This window comes from Pleurodeles waltl, chromosome 2_1, assembly GCF_031143425.1.
Source record: "Pleurodeles waltl isolate 20211129_DDA chromosome 2_1, aPleWal1.hap1.20221129, whole genome shotgun sequence".
NCBI classification, from domain to species: domain Eukaryota; kingdom Metazoa; phylum Chordata; class Amphibia; order Caudata; family Salamandridae; genus Pleurodeles; species Pleurodeles waltl.
The window spans coordinates 479,948,920-479,967,856 of NC_090438.1; the positions used below are offsets into that span (position 1 = coordinate 479,948,920).

Consider the following 18,937-nt stretch of genomic DNA (forward strand, 5'->3'; position numbering starts at 1 on the left):
TCACAATGGTAACTCCGAATATGGCCATGTAACATGTCTAAGATCATGGAATTGCCCCCTCTATGCCATCCTGGCATTGTTGGCACAATTCGATGATCCCAGTGGTCTGTAGCACAGACCCTGGTACTGCCAAACTGCCTTTCCTGGGGTTTCACTGCAGCTGCTGCTGCTGCCAACCCCTCAGGATGGCAGAACAAAGAACTTCCTCTGAGAGAGGGTGTGACACCCTCTCCCTTTGGAAAATGGTGTGAAGGCAGGGGAGGAGTAGCCTGCCCCAGCCTCTGGAAATGCTTTGTTGGGCACAGATGTGCCCAATTCTGCATAAGCCAGTCTACACCGGTTCAGGGGACCCCTTAGCCCTGCTCTGGCGCGAAACTGGACAAAGGAAAGGGGAGTAACCACTCCCCTGACCTGCACCTCCCCTGGGAGGTGTCCAGAGCTCCTCCAGTGTGCTCCAGACCTCTGCCATCTTGGAAACAGAGGTGCTGCTGGCACACTGGACTGCTCTGAGTGGCCAGTGCCACCAGGTGACGTCAGAGACTCCTTGTGATAGGCTCCTTCAGGTGTCGCTAGCCTATCCTCTCTCCTAAGTAGCCAAACCCTCTTTTCTGGCTATTTAGGGTCTCTGTCTCTGGGGAAACTTTAGATAACGAATGCAAGAGCTCATCAGAGTTCCTCTGCATCTCTCTCTTCACCTTCTGCCAAGGAATCGACTGCTGACCGCGCTGGAAGCCTGCAACACTGCAACAAAGTAGCAAAGACGACTACTGCAACTCTGTAACGCTGATCCTGCCGCCTTCTCGACTGTTTTCCTGGTGGTGCATGCTGTGGGGGTAGTCTGCCTCCTCTCTGCACTAGAAGCTCCGAAGAAATCTCCCGTGGGTCGACGGAATCTTCCCCCTGCAACCGCAGGCACCAAAAAGCTGCATTACCGGTCCCTTGGGTCTCCTCTCAGCACGACGAACGAGGTCCCTCGAATCCAGCAACTGTGTCCAAGTGGCCCCCACAGTCCAGTGACTCTTCAGTCCAAGTTTGGTGGAGGTAAGTCCTTGCCTCACCTCGCTAGACTGCATTGCTGGGAACCGCGACTTTTGCAGCTACTCCAGCCCCTGTGCACTTCCGGCGGAAATCCTTTGTGCACAGCCAAGCCTGGGTCCACGGCACTCTAACCTGCATTGCACGACTTTCTAAGTTGGTCTCCGGCGACGTGGGACTCCTTTGTGTAACTTCAGGCGAGCACCGTTTCACGCATCCTCGTAGTGCCTGTTTCTGGCACTTCTCCGGGTGCTACCTGCTCCTGAGAGGACTCCTTGTCTTGCTCGACGTCCCCTCTCTCTCCTGGTCCAATTTGCGACCTCCTGGTCCCTCCTGGGCCACAGCAGCGTCCAAAAACGCTAACCGCACGATTTGCAGCTAGCAAGGCTTGTTGGCGTTCTTTCGGCGGGAAAACACTTCTGCACGACTCTCCACGGCGAGAGGGATCCGTCCACCAAAGGGGAAGTCTCTAGCCCTTTTCGTTCCTGCAGAAACCTCAGCTTTTTCTGTCCAGTAGAAGCTTCTTTGCACCCACAGCTGGCATTTCCTGGGCATATGCCCATCTCCGACTTGCTTGTGACTTTTGGACGTGGTCCCCTTGTTCCACAGGTACCCTAGATTGGAAATCCACAGTTGTTGCATTGTTGGTTTGTGTCTTTCCTGCATTATTCCTCTATCACGACTTCTTTGTCTTTTGGGGAACTTTAGTGCACTTTGCACTCACTTTTCAGGGTCTTGGGAGGGTTATTTTTCTAACTCTCACTATTTTCTAATAGTCCCAGCGACACTCTACAAGGTCACATAGGTTTGGGGTCCATTCGTGGTTCGCATTCCACTTTTGGAGTATATGGTTTGTGTTGCCCCTATCCCTATGTTTCCCCATTGCATCCTATTGTAACTATACATTGTTTGCACTGTTTTCTAAGACTATACTGCATATTTTTGCTATTGTGTATATATATCTTGTGTATATTTCCTATCCTCTCACTGAGGGTACACTCTAAGATACTTTGGCATATTGTCATAAAAATAAAGTACCTTTATTTTTAGTATAACTGTGTATTGTGTTTTCTTATGATATTGTGCATATGACACTAAGTGGTACTGTAGTAGCTTCACACGTCTCCTAGTTCAGCCTAAGCTGCTCTGCTAAGCTACCATTATCTATCAGCCTAAGCTGCTAGACACCCTATACACTAATAAGGGATAACTGGGCCTGGTGCAAGGTGCAAGTACCCCTTGGTACTCACTACAAGCCAGTCCAGCCTCCTACATTCTGACAATGGGTTTATGTGGTCTGGAGCTGAGGACTCATCAGCAGATGAGGTAGCCACCAGTGACGAAAAATGCACTTTCTTTTTCAGTGAAATAGACCATGCCGTCGTCGTCACTGTCGTTGACAGTGTTTTTTTGACTGGATTTTTTTTATACCAATGTTAAATGCTTGCTTGTATGGTAAAGATTTTGTGTGCTGCCTCCTGTGTGAAGAATCTTATCTAGGAAGGAAAGTTCTTGACCACACTTTTCCCTCCTTACTTTGTTCTCTATTTCTTTCCCTCTCTCAGCTGGTGACAAGTAGTCTGAACCTTCAAAGCATGTTTACAGGGTTTCTACTCTGCAGTAGATGCTTGTTTTAGGCCTTCCTTGAAATAGGCAGCAAATCTAAAGTTCTTTGATTCTTTGCCTTTTTAGGACTAGGCAGTACAGTACGAATATACTTTTTCTCCCTCAAGTCTAGTGCCAAATGCCTTTTTCTATCCCTTGGAGTCTTTTTAAGGTGTGCCAAGCAAATGTCCCTGTACTTGTCACAATGTTCATGATATAGACCGGTTATACAGAGAGGATGCTTGTCACTTCTGTAAATTGTTCTCACCCCAAATTTGTCACATCTCTTAAAAAAAAGATTTTTTTATTGTCTTGTCAGTCATTATTTGCAATGTTGAAATAGTAAGTGATTTAAAGAAATCATATGTAAATCAATACTTATTTGAAAATGACTGTAGCAGAGCACCTCAGAATTCCCAAAGCTAATGTGCAGTGAAAAATCTGGCAGTTGAACAGAGTTGAGTGCTTCTCCCTCGGATTGGCTTAAGGTCAATCCATAAAATGAGGTTGATAGTTTGTATGTTTTATTGCATTTCTAATGTTGTTTTGTGTACATGTACACTACTATTGAACATTGGATACAAGGATTCCCAGACGATGACAGAGAATATGTTCAGACATGGGAATTAATGAAAGATCCACTGTTGAAGACTTATTTATTTTATCAGTGATATTTGTAAAGCATTGTGGTGGTCATTATGACATTGGCGTTAAATCTCGCTAACCGCCGCGGTGACAGCCGCCAACTTACCATCGCCGAGGCGAACATCTGTTTGCCATATTATGACACACACACTAAACAACGGAATACTACCACAAACACATAGACGCCAGATCAAAGATAAGTGTTAAACTGTTGGTACGAACACCCACACCGTCACACCAACGAAACAATGCCCTCCACATTATGACCCACGAATCACCACGGCAGACATTCAACGGCGGTAAACCATAGGAAGTGCACACCGGTGCGGTCAGAATGGCCACCCAAATACAAAACAGCACAACATTGGCCAAAACCAAAAACACACACCTGACGCCAATACACACACCACACCCCACCCACCCACTAACAGCACTATAAAACACACACCCACATTACCCACAACCCTTTACGAACACAAAAAGTAGCCATGAGACAGACACGCAAATCAGACACCAACTACACACACCACTAACACCCAGCTATCTGTCACGCACTCTACACACAACCACATTATTCAACACGCACTGCACAACACACACCATACAACATCCATGTCCCCACAAAGGCACCCCCGTTTCACAGATGAGGAGTTGTGGGTCATGGTGGAGGAAATGGTCAGGGTAGAGCTACAGCTGTTTGGAGCACAGGTACAGCAAATATCCATTGCAAGGAAGATGAAGCTCTGGAGGAGAATTGTGGGTCGGGTGAACGCCATGGGACAGCCTCCAAGAACAAGAGACGACATCAGGAAGAGGTGGAACGACCTACAGGGGAAGGTAGGTTCCAAGGCAGAAAGGCAAGGCGGACCCCCACCTCCTCCCCCACAGCTGACAGCATGGGAGGAGCAAGTATTGGCAATACAGCATCATGAGGGACTCACTGGATTTGCCGGAGGACTGGACACTGGTGAGTCAATATTTATGAACTATTACCCCCCCATACCTGCATGCCATCTCACCCCCTCACCCTGACTCCCATCCCTCCACTCCATCCCATGCAGTGCACCTACACATGGCTAACCCCAATGCTAAGCCCCACATGCCATACCCACTGCATGTACAGCCCTCCCAGCCCTGCATGTACACCCACCACCAGCATGGAGAACTAACAATCCCACAATACATCACCATACACAAACAAAGGTGGCAGGGCAACAGCAAGGATATAGGGGAAGCTAGGGATGTACAATATGTCACAGACATGAAGCATAATACATCACTTACATCCCCGCATGTGCCCCAGCCAATCCCAGCGGCGAGGAGGTGCCACGGCTAGCCAGTCCCCCCAACAGAAGATCCCCCCAGTGATGTCCGTAACTCTGGACATCTGGATCTGGATGAACTTCCTGGCCCATCAGGGACCACTGTTCATTCGGCCACCCCAGCCCACTCCCACTCCCAGTCCGTCCACCACAGAGCCCCCCCCCCCTCCGTATCCAACACCACAGCACTCACTCTGTCCCCAGGACACGTCAATCAGTAGTGTGCCCACCTGTACAGGGACACCAGTCCACACCTTGCAGCCAAGACAGTCAGGGTCCTGGGGTCAGTGACAGTGGGCACACCATTCAGGGGACACAGGGGGACACAGGGGGACAGGGACACTAGGAGAACAGCTGTGCGCCTGGGGGAGGACAGGCTCAGGGTACTGACTGTCCTGGAGGCACTCACTAATGTCCCAGGGGCTTACCAACAATCCCAGGACAAGATGGGCTAGATTCTTGACATCATGCAGGAGAACCAGCGGCTGCAGGAAGTACACCATCAGGAGATCAGGAAAGATTTGCAGGCCATCAACACCACAGAGGCCTCCATAGCAGGGGTGCTGGCTGACATGGCCAACATAATGAGGGAATATACAGCAAACAAGCGGGCCCCTTCCACTAGCCAGTCAACTGAACAGCCCACCACATCTGCTGCAGCTAGCGGCCAGGAGGCCCTGTCACAGGACCCACGGGCCACCAGCACCCCTCCCCACTGCAGAAGTTGAACCAACCCGCAGACAGATGCCCGAGACACTTGCCAAGACCATGCCCACAGCCAGGAAATGAGACCCTCCAGAATGTCCCCCTTGTGTCCCACTCCGTCACCTTGTCCACTTTGAACTGCCTATGCCCCCCCTTTCCTATGGCCCCTTGGACACTGGACCTGTGCTACAAACAGACTGGACCAATACCATTGACTTACCTCTTCCATCACCTCATTCCATTGCACTATTCCGTCTATAAATTTCACTACAATAAACACCCTTGAACACAACTTGAGTGATAGTGCTTTATGTTAAGAAAATTTGCAATTATTGTTAAAGTTACATCTTGTGCAAATGACCTGAACTCTGTGATAGCATACAAATGACCTGTAGCTGTCTGTAGTCATCAGTACACAGTTGTTATAACACCAACATCTGCAAAATGAGAAGGCATAGGTGACAGTCAGTTGAGAAGCAAAGGAATTGACTGCCATCATGTGTAGGAAAGTACCATCTTACCTGGCATGTTACCCCCATTTTTTACTTGTATGTATGTTTGTTTTTGCCTGTGTCCCTGGGATCCCTGCTTGCCAGGACCCCAGTGCTCATAGGTTGTGCCCTGTATGGTGCCTAACTGGATCACTGAGGCTCTGCTAACCAGAACCTCAGTGTTTATGCTCTCTCTGCTTTTAAAATTGTCACTGCAGGCTAGTGACTAATTTTACCAATTCTGATTGGCACACTGGAACACCCTTATAATCCCCTAGTATATGATACCTAGATACCCAGGGTATTGGGGTTCCAGGAGATCCCTATAGGCTGCAGCATTTCTTTTGCCACCCATAGGGAGCTCAGACAATTCTTACACAGGAATGCCACTGCATCCTGAGTAAAATAACGTCCACGTTATTTCACAGCCATTTTACACTGCACTTAAGTAACTTATAAGTCACCTACATCATGCAACAGCCATACTGAAAGGATAAATAATCAGAGGAATGGTCAGTTCCACTGTCTCACCTGTGTCTCATTGGAAGTACTTCTGTATAACTGATGTTCTTTTGACCACATCCTCATCCTCTGCCTTCGCATCCTCACTGTCCTCAGGGTGCACTGCTGCCACAGGGGAATTTCCAATCTCCTCCTCCTGCAGATAAGGCACATGTTGTCTGAGGACCAGGTTGTGCAACATGCAACAGCTATCTGTCAAACCTTCTCAGGGGAGTAGCACAGGGATCCCACCTGTCGGATGGAGGCATCTGAACCTGGCCTTCAGGAGTCCGAAGGTACGTTCTATGGTCCACCTGGTTCGCCCATGTGCATCATTATACTGATTCTCAGCCCCTGTCCTGGCATTCCTCACAGGGGTCAGGAGCCACAGTAGGTTTGAGTAGCCAGAGTCATCTGCAATTATTGAGGGACAAACATTAGTCTTACACAGTGGTATGGGGGACGACTCCAGAAGGCATACACTGATATAAAGTGGGTTGGGACTCAGGCTCACCTATTAGCCACACCCTGTGCCTCTGTAGTTGTGCCATCACATTTGGGATGCTGCTATTCCACAGGACGAAGTAGCCATGCACCTACCCAGGATACTTGGCAGTGACGTGGGAGATGTACTGGTCAGCCAGGCACACTATTTGCGCATTGAGTGAGTCTTCTGATTCCTGAATACCTGTTCATTGTGCGCGGGGGGAGGACAAATGCAGTATCTGTTCCGTCAGTCTCACCAATAATATTTGGTATATGTCCTATTGCATAGAATCCAGCCTTTACAGTGGCCAAATCTTCCACTTGGGGGGAAAGCGATGTAGCTGCACATGTGTTTGACCAAGGCAGACAAAACCCTTGCCAGCACTATTGAGAACATTGTCTGTGACATTCCTGCTGCCAAGCCCACTGTTACTTGGAATGAACCAGTTGCCAGAAAAAGGAGCGCTGATAGAACTTGTACAAGAGGGGGGATCCCAGTGGGATGACAGATAGCTGATATCAGATCAGGCTCCAGTTGACTACACAGCTCTGTGATTGTGGCCTTGTCTAGTCTATGTCAGTATTATGTGTCTGTCCTCCAGTGTAGCCAAGTTCACAAGGGGTCTGTACACCGGGTTTTGTGTCCTCCTATTCCTCCTCAGTGGTAGGTATCTAAGGGAAATAAGAGTGAGTAAGGTGTCACACTCTGAACAATGGAACCACCACCTCAGTGTACATAGAGCATGTATGTAATCGGACAATGTGAATGACAATGTATGTGCAATTTATGGCAGTGACGCAGTTTCCTATTTCTAAATGTTGTCCACCACCATAAAATGGCGACCGCCTGTCCTGTAAGTATGGACAGGTGAAAGTGATGTAACTCTGCCGGCATTAGGCGCCATGGCGGAAGGCGGTCTTGTACCGCTGTGCTATTCCTCATTGGCTAAAATGGGGATCTATGGAGTACAGTGTCCAGTGGGGATTAGTGGCAGCATTCACAGTGTACACCACCGTGGACTTAACCGTCATTTTCTGTCTAAAACCTCACTTGATTCCTGACTTTCCACAGGACAATACCTCCACTGCGTGTGCTGCTGTGACCTGTGTCTGAATCCTGCCATGGCCCATGTGACAGGGGGAAGGGCCCCTGCCTTCACTTCGGAGGAGTTAGAGCGCCTAGTGGATGGGCTCCTACCCCTGTATTGACAGTTGTATGGGTCTCCAGACCAACAAGTGAATACACCATGGGCATGATGCATGTGACAAGGTTGCATGGAGATGTGTGTGCTAGCAGTGTGTAATTTGGGTGGTGGGTATGGCTGGTGGTAGTGTACATGCAGTGCTCCAGGTGATGTGTGTGCCAGCGGAGATCAAAAGGGTATTTTTTGGGCCATATGTGTGACTGGCTGGATTGTATGGTTAATGGTGTCCTCTCTGTATTACCTCTGCAGGTCAGTGTCCATCAGAAGAAGGGATTGTAGTGTGCCATCGCCAAGGACGTGCGGACACTGGGGGTCTATAGCAGGCGGAGCACCCACTGTAGGAAAAGGTGGGAGGACCTGAGACACTGCGCCCAGAAGACCGCAGAGGCCCAGCTGGGGATGGCTTCCCAACAAAGGCGGAGTGCCCATCAGAACCTGACCCCTCTGATGGCCCGCACACTGGCGGTGGTCTACCCAGAGCTGGATGGGTGCTTCAGGGCAGCACAGCCGCCACAAGAGGATGAGTACAGTGAACATGACAACAATTACATTTGGTTGGCATGGGATCCCGGTGGTGGGTTTCAGTTAGTGGGTGCCCCTTAATGCCAGCTCAGCCATTGCTGCGTGATCCAGCTCAAGGTAAATGGGTGTATAGCAAAATCTGGTAACCTAGATAGGTAGCATTCCATGTCAGACAGGGCTTAGTGGGTCCCAGGAGGGGTGCAGTTGGCGGTGGTTGGCTCTCATCTTACTGTGGCACTCAGCCAATGTAATGACAGTGTGGTGGCTCAATTCTGATCCCTGTGTGTGATGGTAATTTGTATGTCAACTTTGGTGGTGTTGCTGTAATTGACCCAGTGCTCCCCTCCTCCCCCCAATTATCTTCTGTCATCCTGTCCATGTGTGCATTAGCATCACCTGGTGGAGAAGCAGGGGCACCGGTGACTGAGGGAGCTGCATCCCCAAGGACCCAGGAGGCAGAGTCCACAGCCGCCGAGGGGACCAGTAGGACGGAGGGCAAGGCGAGTACCACAGCGGAGAAAGGAGGTGACAATACTGACTCTGATTCCTCCTCCGATGGGAGCTCCCTGGTGGTGGCGGATACCTCTGGAACCACCCCAGCCTCAGGTACAGCTGCCACCTCTGTACCAACACCGCCCTCCCAGTAGCCCTCACTGAGTTGCCCGTGTCTGCTCACCTAGGAGGGTGGGCATCCCCTTCACCGCAGGCACCTCAGGCCCTGACCCAGGGAGCCCTGCTGCCCTGAGTGAGGAGGCGATTGACCTCCTGGGATACATCTTTGTAGGGCAATCAACCATTGTGAATGCCATCCAGGGGCTGGCACCCCAGATGCAGAAATGCAATGCATTCCTGGAGGGCATCCACAGTGACCCTCACCTTTAGCGCAGACACAGCAGCCCTCAACTTCAGCAGAGACACAGCAGCCCTCACCTCCAACAGAGGGCATGTAGGCCACCCTACAGGGACTGTTGTTCAAGGAGCCCCTCCTAGAACCAGTGGGTGAGTCCTCCACTTCAGAAACTGTGGCCTTGTACTCCTCAGCAAAGACAAATTGGCATGGAGCCTCCTCCAGAACCAGTGGGCATATTCCCCAATTCAGAGACTGTGGTCTTGCACTCCCCAGCAAAGACAAGTGGCCATGGAGCCCCCTCCAGAACCAGTGGGCAAGATCAGAGACTGTGGCCTTGCACTCCCAAGCAAAGACAAATTATCATGGAGCCCCCTCCAGAACCACTGGGCAAGTTCCCCACTTCAGAAACTGTGGCCTTGCACTCCCCAGCAAAGACAAATGGGCATGGAGCTCCCTCCAGAACTAGTGGGCAAGTTCCCCACTTCAGAGACTATGGCCTTGCACTCCCCTGCAAAAACCAATGGGCATGGAGCCTCCTTCAGAACCAGTGGGCAAGTTCCTCACTTCAGCTGAGGTGCCCCCCCCCCCCTTCCCTCTGAGGTGCCTGCCCCTTTCCAACATGATGCCCCTGAACAGTGGATTCCGGAAGTTGTCAGGAATCAAGTGGAGCCTTGGACTGTGCCCTGTGGCCATGTGGGCGTTTTGTACTTTGGACTGCCCATTGGCCCATTCTAAACATTGTCCATTTGATTCCAAATGCAGGTGACAATGTGGTGGCTGTTGGCATCAAATTACAGTGTTTGTGGATTCTCATAGTTCTTGTTTTATTTTAAGCGGTGCCCTGTGACATTAGTTTAACTCTGCAGCTGGTTCTGTGTATGGTGTGTGTGTGTGAATGGTGTGTGTTGTGCGTGTGTTTGTCACTCTTTTTTTCCTCCCTCCCTCCCTTGGGTGCTAGGTGGTTGTACTCACCGTCATCGTGGCCTTCGTTGGCGTTGGTGTTCGCAAGAGGGCCATGTCGTAGAATAGCATCTGGAAGACTTGAAGTTCCGGTTCCATGGTGGCGGCGGAGTCCTCTGTGTACCTGTTGGTGAGTCTTTTGTTTTCTGTGTTCTGTTTCCGTCAGGCTTTTGATGGTGTAGGTACCGCACCAGAAATCCTGGCGGTTTGCTATGTCATAATATGGTGGGCGGTCTTTCGCCTGGCTGTTGATGTCTACCGCCGTGGCCAGTAGTGCTAACGCCCTGGTGGTTGGTGTGGTACATTGGCTGTCTATGGGAGGTATCAACGCCATGGTCATAATTTGGCAGTATTACCACCACTTTATCACTCGCCGCCAATGTCATAATGACAACCTGTATGATTAGCCGGGTGATTACGTGTAAAAAGAGAAAAACACTAGAATAGTAAAAGTGTCAACCACATACAATGTTATTATTTAATGGAATCAAGGCCCTACAATTCGTAATCCCAGTTAAAATAGCAGTTGCAGCTTGGAAGCTCACCCTGCAGTTGACGAGATAAGAACCTAGATGGCCCTGATTTAAAAAAAATTCCTGCATTTAATATTACAATAGAAAGGTGATAGACGTTTCTTTTTACAGACGTGGGGTACAAAAATAAACGTACACTCTCTGCAATTAACTTTGTTGAACCTGTCTTGTAACCTTAAATTCTTTCAACTGATAGCAGTACTATGGTTACTTCGTATGGGCTATTAACTATACCCTTTGTGAAGCTCACTGGATAAAACTACTCACCTGAGATGATTTACTGAATAAAATATGTTTTGTAGTGTAGCAACTGAGGGAAGGTAGTTGATCTATGTGTTCGGAAATCAACTAAATGAAGCAGTTCCTATGGAACCTAACCAAGGGTGTATCATGATTAAATATGAAGTAAATATTGATGCAATATGAGAGGCTCTAAAGAACAGGTAATGGTAAGATAAGGTAATGGTGGATGTATGCATATATGAGATATATAAAGCACACATTTAGCTGCAAAGCAGCAGAGAATTGTACAGAAGAGGTGTTTACAGCAGGTCAGCACGAGGTGCTTTTGGCAATAGAGGACAATGGAAAAAGTATGAGAGGGGAATTCCGGCTGTACCAAGAAGATGGAAGAAGCTGGAGAACTGGTTGTGGGAAGTAGGGACTCCTTGAGAAATCAGAAAAGGTGTGTTGTCAGTTCTTTCCAGAAATGGGGAAAGCATTGACCTTCCAAATTTGAACTGATATGTAGTTTCATATGTTGCATTGTGCAGCAAGGGGTTAGGCTTTCTTCCTTGTCTTTTTCATATTGTGCTTCCTTACTTCCATCCTGGTGATTGTATTGCTATATGTTGTGTCTGTTCTACAGGAGATCTCGATCATGGTCACGAAGTATGGTACGTTATTAGGGATGACTGCTTTGTGAAGGATGCAGCTGGTCTTGAATATGAAATGTGCTGGCAGTAAAAACCAGTGAAGTTTTCGAAGTATCAGAATAATTCTACAGAGGCTTGTAATTAGGCTGTTCATTTACAATACTATTCAGTAGATCTCGGGGATACTGCTTCAGTGCTGTAGTCTGTGTCTCATCCTTGCATTAGCAAATACTGATTCCCTTGATTTTAGATGGACTCTCAGTGAGTTTTTAAAAAAATGGAAGAATACTGGTGAAAGGATAAAGCTTTGGGCAGTGCCACAGGTGATGGGGATGACTTCGGAACTGGTGTAATCTCATGTGGACCATCTGGGTTCTGTTCTTTGGATAGGATGTGAACTACTGAAGGATTTTGGTAGGCTGTGGTGACTACGGGTGCTATTGTTCCTTACATATGTGGTCAGATTTTGTGTTGGAAATAGTGATTGATTGCTGGGCAGTTCTCCTCTGACAGTGATGGGTGGTTGATCAGTTGTGGGGTTTACGCCAGAGACCTGCATGAACAGCTTACTTGCGGACTCTTCTCTTTTGCCTGGTCTTCCTGAATTTGCATTCTCTATTGTCCTGTGATTGTGTTTTTGCTGTGAGTAAGCTTTTAGCTATACCATGAGGTGGAGTGTTTGGCTTCTTGGAGACAGATCTGCTTGGTGCCAAGAAATCTGTATTCCTCTGGAAGGTGTGGTTGAAGTTTTTGAGTAGGTGTTGCACAGTTCAAAAGAGGGTGTTGCATATTCACTCTGGTTCATGCGTTGTGGTGGATGACAAGTGAGATTTGTTAAGTCAATGCAGATGAGGTCCAAGATGTTCCCATAGTGTAAGTATGCAATGTGACAAACTGGGCGATGTGCAAATTGGTCAGGATGTTGAGAAAGACGTCCTCAATGTCCCTGGAAGGTGTTTCTGATGGGAGGTTAGAGCCTCTCAGGAAGATGTTATTCTTGAAGCAAGCTAGAGGATAGTGAGGCACTGCCGTGATAAAATAAAGCATTTTGGATGCTTGTGTGCTGCCATAAGTCTGGTAGATACATGGAAATATGATGGCCTTTGTGGCTGATGGAGTGAAATAGCAGGATAGGCGCTTCAATCTTTTAAAGGCTGGTTGATGCTAGACTGTGCAAAGACTTGATGAATATTGGATGAATGTAGCTCCCCTTTCACCTCTTCTAGTGCAGGTGATGTAGTGGATGTTATAGTCTTGTGCTCCCAGGGCATCAAAGATGTTTGTGATGATTAAAGTGAGCCAGATCCCTGTGCTTGCCACAATGGCAGTGTGCTTGCTATTGACGATAACTGTCAACTAGGCCTGCTGAGTTCATGACTACTAAGTGGTCTTTAATTAGCATGTGGTGCAGTTTACTTTTTAGTGTGTTTGTTTTAAGAGGTGACAAGTATGTTATGGATGATGATCTTTGAGCTGTGTGTGTGTGTGTGGAGCATGGGTATGAGCTGGTGGCTTGTGCCTGTGATAGAGAGGGGACAGACAGTTATGGGTAGAAGATATGTAGTGTATTTCCTTTGAAGTGCTGTAGAATGAAGTCGGGGACAGAGGGTTTCGCATTTCGCCTTTAACAGACCCAGACAGGTCCAGGCGTGCAATGCCCTTGTAGGTGTACACTCCTAGCTGGTGACTGAATGGGGATCCATTGGAAGTAGACGTTAGTGAGCCTGGTTTGACTCTCAGGAGTGGGTGAGCATAAGGTTGGGTGAGTTGCCTGAACTGTACACTGCTGATGAGGTGGAAAAGCTACTTGTGCAAGGATTGACTAGTGGAAGCAGAGCTGTGTTGTGTGTGCCTCTGGGATATTCTTTTCCTGTGTAGCCCTGTGGTTGACTGAATTTGAGCCCACAACTACGTCAGGAAACAGACTAGCAATAGACCTTGTGACATTTGTAACTCTTCTTCTGGGACACTATTGTTCTTAAGAATATGATAAGATATAGTGGGTATTCACGTAAATAGGCTGTAAGTATATACTTCAAATGGTAAGTAAGTTGATTTGCTCCGTCTGAAAGGGAAGGAGGAAAAAAAGAGGCCTGCTGAAAGATTGCAATACAATCACTTTTTTTTCTCCATTAACTGATGAAAGTATAAACCACCATAATAATTTTCAGCTCCAAGTTCACGTTGTTGCATTGTGAATTTATATGATTGTAAAAAAGAATAGATTTCCAAATCTGTCATTCAAGGCGTAAAATATTTTCACTGTTTTGTGGGAAAAAAAAGAAAATCATGATCTCACCCAGAATGTGTCTTTATAACATGGCTAAAAGTGAAATACAAGAAACTACAATTGTCATGAGCTACTACACTCAAATGCTGTGCCAAGCACATAAACCTAAACCTCAGATGTGTTTGTTTCTTGTCCCATGATTCAGATGAAACAGTAAACCCAACTGGAACTGGTTGTCATCAAGGAAGCTCCATGGATGCAGTGTATAATGAGATCATCAAGCCTACCACGGCTGGGAATCCTCAGCTTGCCAAGAGCAATAGCTCATCACCTACTTGCATTGTCCCAGACACATCACCTGCAGTTTGCGGTGAAGAAGATCTTAGCACTGACCTGAACCGACCTCAACACTTTCTGAAGAAAACTGAAAATGACAAGGAATTCCTCAGGCTCCCTGCAACAGAAACCACTGGTGCTCCATCTGTAGGGAACAGAGGGCCCGTGGTTGTCACAGAACATGTGGAATTTGTGACAGAAGAAGAAATAAAAAAGAATCGTCTTAGTGAGGATGAAATCAGGAAAATCCCTAGGTTTGCTTCCTACAGCCCTGGGAATCCGAGTAAGGTACAGTTCAACTTTTCACAAAATTACATATGAAAGATATGTTGTGTGTATGTATTACAAAGATGGTATTCATGTCTCTGTAGTTAACACTGACACAACTTCCCCTAGGAAACCCCATTTTCTGACAGATACTTCGAACTGCAAATTCCTCAACTGTAAAATATCCCTAGTTGCAAGTCTGGGCCCTATGTGTCAATAAAGGGTGTTGTGCGGCTCTGCATCGAGTGCACTCCTCCCTGGAAGTGATGACTGGAAAAGCATAAATGAAAAACCATAGCATTCGTTCTTTGCACACCTTTGTGCACAGATCCAAGAAAAAAACATAGCATCCGTTCTTTACACATCTTTGTACACGGATCCAGAACTAGCTCCTACTTTGTTCAGTTTTTTATCTGAATTTTTTTTTCCAGTGTGTGAGGTAATATTTCTTCTTTTAAAACTACAGGATTTAAGCTTTGTAAGGACTGCCGCAAACAAATGTTTGTGACATATCTCCACGAGATATGCCTCCGTGTTTGAGGTCATGCACAGAGTGTGGCCTGATAAACCCTAAATTGATCCAGGGCTGCAAAGCCAAGCTATATGTTGCTGAGCACTGAAGGAAGTTGTGTAAGGGCCGTTCTCTCTCGAAGTCATGGACATGGACCAGTTTCCTCTATCTGGGTGTGTCCTGCATTAGGACTCCATTGTGTTTCTAGTTTTCTGGTAAGTCAAAGTAAAAAATAAATACCCCAAAAAACACAAAACGTCCAAGCAGGCCTCATCCCAGCCTCTCCATTCTTCATCTGAGAAGCCACAAGGACGTCAAGGTGCCCCAGCGGTCTCGCTCCCGAACTGACAAACCTAGTCTGGAGTTAATTCTGATTCAGTTCCCAGTCCGTCTGTGATGCCACAAAAGGTTTAGGCCCTTAAGGGGGCCATACTCTGTATCTTCGGCTCCTTACTGGCGCGGTCTGGTACACCTTCTGGCTCCATGGATCTGCAGAGTACTCCACTCGAGTTACCACTAGTGGTTCGGAGTACGTTGGATTCTGCCGATTCTGCTCCGAATAAACATCTGGCACCATGCCTCTTCCTACCACCACAACACCAACACCACACTAAATGAGTTTCAACTTAGCAGAAACAGCGCTCAATTCAGTTCCTACATGCCTGACCCCTATATGTTCTGACTGTAATTAGACACTGTCATTCCATAGAAGCAATCCTCCAGTACTTCACCAATATTCGGATCTGACTCTAACCAGAGCTAACCAGTTTTTAGCGCGATGAGGTGATGGTGAGAATCAGTTCTCCTCACAGTGTGATTGTTGGGAGGGAAAAGTCCTCTGCATGGTGAAGACCTGTACCCTTGTGCTTAGTGCCCAACTGTATTGTTGTCTGGTTTGCTAAAGCAGTTTTTTGTCATTGGCAATCATGCATGTGCACCATAACATAGGCCTGTCTTACGGATTGTGATCTTTTTGGACCGGGAAGGGCACCCAAAGTGCTACCATCATAGTGTTGGAAGGCTACTGCTTTCACCAGGAATTAAACAGCACAAACGCGGTGTTGGCAGTATACCGTGTAGCGATCAGCTGTAGTGAACAGATTATTTATACCCTGTGTCATAGAGTGACACCTGCAGGCTCACTCACCTTCATAAAAGTTCCTCTGTTATGTGTTTAACTCCCTCATGGCCTACATCAAGTTAATGAGGAACTGAGTACCTGGCTAAAACATGCTGAATACATGTGAGCTCACAAGACATACACTACACAGAGAGTGCAGTGTGGAGTAGTGTGCACAGCAGGGCAAATGTGTGTGTGATGACAGTGTGTGTTTAAAGTGACACAGTCAAAATTAAAATGCTTAGGTGCTGCTTGCACATTGACTTATGAGTTGTGTTCACTGTATCTACACTTCCCTCCGACTGAGCCTTGACTGCTCGTGTCAAAATATTAACTGAGAGCCAGTTACAGAAGGGGGTGCTTGGCCCAGCTAAGTGGGATCCATAGTAGGGTTGGACACAGGGCATTAGGAGTAAAAGGCCTCAACCACCTCAGTTGAGCTCAGTTACCCCTGCATGCCCAGTGGCCCCCTGAACGGGGTTCTGACAACCATGACATCACTTTTTATATGGACCTGTAAGAAGCAAGTAGGCTGTACACTTCACCTGACAGACAGTTGGTCTCTTCCCCTGGTCCTTCCACAAAAGAGTCTTCTCTTGCCATGGTTGTGAGACTGGCAGCCAAACTTTGTGATCTGTAATTGCCTTCCTATGAGGTACAAACTAATATTGCAAACCAGACTGAGCCCCTACTGCCTTTCAATGAGACCAGGACTGACACCCTCATGGCCCTTGGACCTAACCCTGCTCCTGTCAACCTGCAAATAAACAAGTGGCATGTTGCCACAGTCCTGTCAATACTGCACATAGCCAGAGTCCTGTCCAACCATGACATCTGGCTGTTTAATGCGGGCTCCCACAGTCAATCGCAGACCACCTCCAGACAATATCAAACTTCCTTATATCATTGGTGTTCACTATCAAAATGCCAAAGTCACACCTGCCTCTTTCGGAAGAGGCTCCCTTACATCAAAGCTATCCTGGATGCAGTGCACTGTATGGCATTCCCTCTGAAACCGCAAGTCCAGGAGATTTAGACTATGATCCCGAAGTTTCAGCCTTGCTCTCCATTCTCATTGGGGATGGTCCTTAGTTTCCTTGTCATATTGGCCCTTTCCATCCTGCTTGCTGACTATTGCCTGCTGGCATATGCACTCTCTGGAGTGGGATTTGAAGTTGCAGTATGCTTTCTAGACTTCAACCCAGTTTCAGAGAAGACTGCAAGTGATCTGCAGTGGTGGCTGCTCGACTGCAGTTGGACAGATCCCTCTCCCTACCGCACCGATAGCTGGCACTGATGACAGACGCATCACTGCTGGGTTTGGGAGTTAAACAAGGCGAGATGGAGATGAGCGGCCTCTAGTTTCCGGGGGACACCCTCCTCCACATCAACCTGTGGGAGTTGTGGTGCATTCAATTAACATTGAAATTGTTCCTGCCATCCATCAAAAGGAGTCTAATTCACATTGTCATGAATACCAAACTATGTGCTATTGCAGAAACCAGGGCGCGGTAGGGTCCTGACTCTGCATCAAAGCCCTGCACCTCTGGAACTGGAAAATCATTAGGGCATTTCCCCTATCCTGATGGGACCCGTAAATGCCAGGGAGGACAAACCTTCAGAAGTAGTATATGTCATCCTGACAGCCAGGTTCTCTTCTGCAAAATCTGTTTTCGCTGGATGCAGGTAACAGTTTGTGACTTGGTGTAAGACCCGTAACATGGACCCATTGTATGCTAAACTGTTAGATGTCTTATTTTTCTTTTGTCTTTGGCCCAGCAAGGACTTTCAGTGGGACAATCTGAGGGTAAATTCTTGCTTTTACCTGACCAACCACCCTTGTTCAAATACCTGTTGTGATGCGCTTTCTCAAAGGTTTGGACCTCATATGTCCCCTTAAGCTTTTTGTGATTTTGTTGTTACTTTACCTTTGTGTACTCCCTTCAAGCTGTTACACAACTGCTTCCTACTTCTCCTGATCCTGAAAACTGCCTTTCTCATGGTATTAATGTCAACATGTCATGTAAGTGAGCTATAAGCTTTGCGAAACAGGCCTCCTTACACCACCTTCTTTCTGGACTTACTGGTGCCAAGGACTAGAGCATTCTTTCTCCCAGAAGTTGTGCTTGCATGATTTCATGTTAGGCAGTCCATCATTCACACCTTGAAAGGGAAGGAAGAGACTTCATCATTTGGACACCAAAAAAAGCACTCAGCTGTTACATCGAGTGTACCAAAGACCATCCGATGGACGAGCATCTCTTTTGGGGGTTCGCTGGGACAAAGAAATGCAAAGTGATACAGACATTTACTCTGTCCAGATGGATAGTTCTCTAAGTTAAAATCTCCTGTACGATGGAAGCAGCTTCCAAACGGACAGAGGGTCTGCTCCACCAGAGCCAAGGTTTCTACATCCTATTGGCATGATGAGTGCTTGTCCTGGATGTCTTATAAGTTGCAATCTGGGCATCAGTCCACACGTTTACAAAGCACTACTGCCTTGATAGCCAGGTCTATTAGGAATGGTATTTTGGCTATTTGGTCCTGCAGAACATTTTTGTGTGAGTCATTCCACAGTCCCCATTCGGCAGGCTAGGAAACTGTAGTTAGTTTTTCAGGAGAAGAACATGTTATTTACCTTCAGTAATGCTCTTTCTGGTGGATACTGTAACTGCAGATTACTGACTGCCCTCCCACCTCCCTGTTCTATGGACTCCACCTACAAAGGTCCCAAATTA

At 47.4% G+C, this 18,937-nt stretch overlaps 1 protein-coding gene across 3 annotated transcripts in view; it reads left to right on the top strand.

Annotated features, from left to right (window-relative positions):
* RBM41 (RNA binding motif protein 41) overlaps nt 1-18,937 on the top strand; it is an 83,269-nt gene that overhangs the window by 53,039 nt on the left and 11,293 nt on the right. For all 3 annotated transcript variants that reach the window (XM_069213594.1, XM_069213611.1, XM_069213602.1), the window contains exon 5: nt 14,171-14,589. In XM_069213594.1, the coding sequence (XP_069069695.1) occupies nt 14,171-14,589 (419 nt within the window). The remainder of the gene's footprint in view (nt 1-14,170; nt 14,590-18,937) is intronic.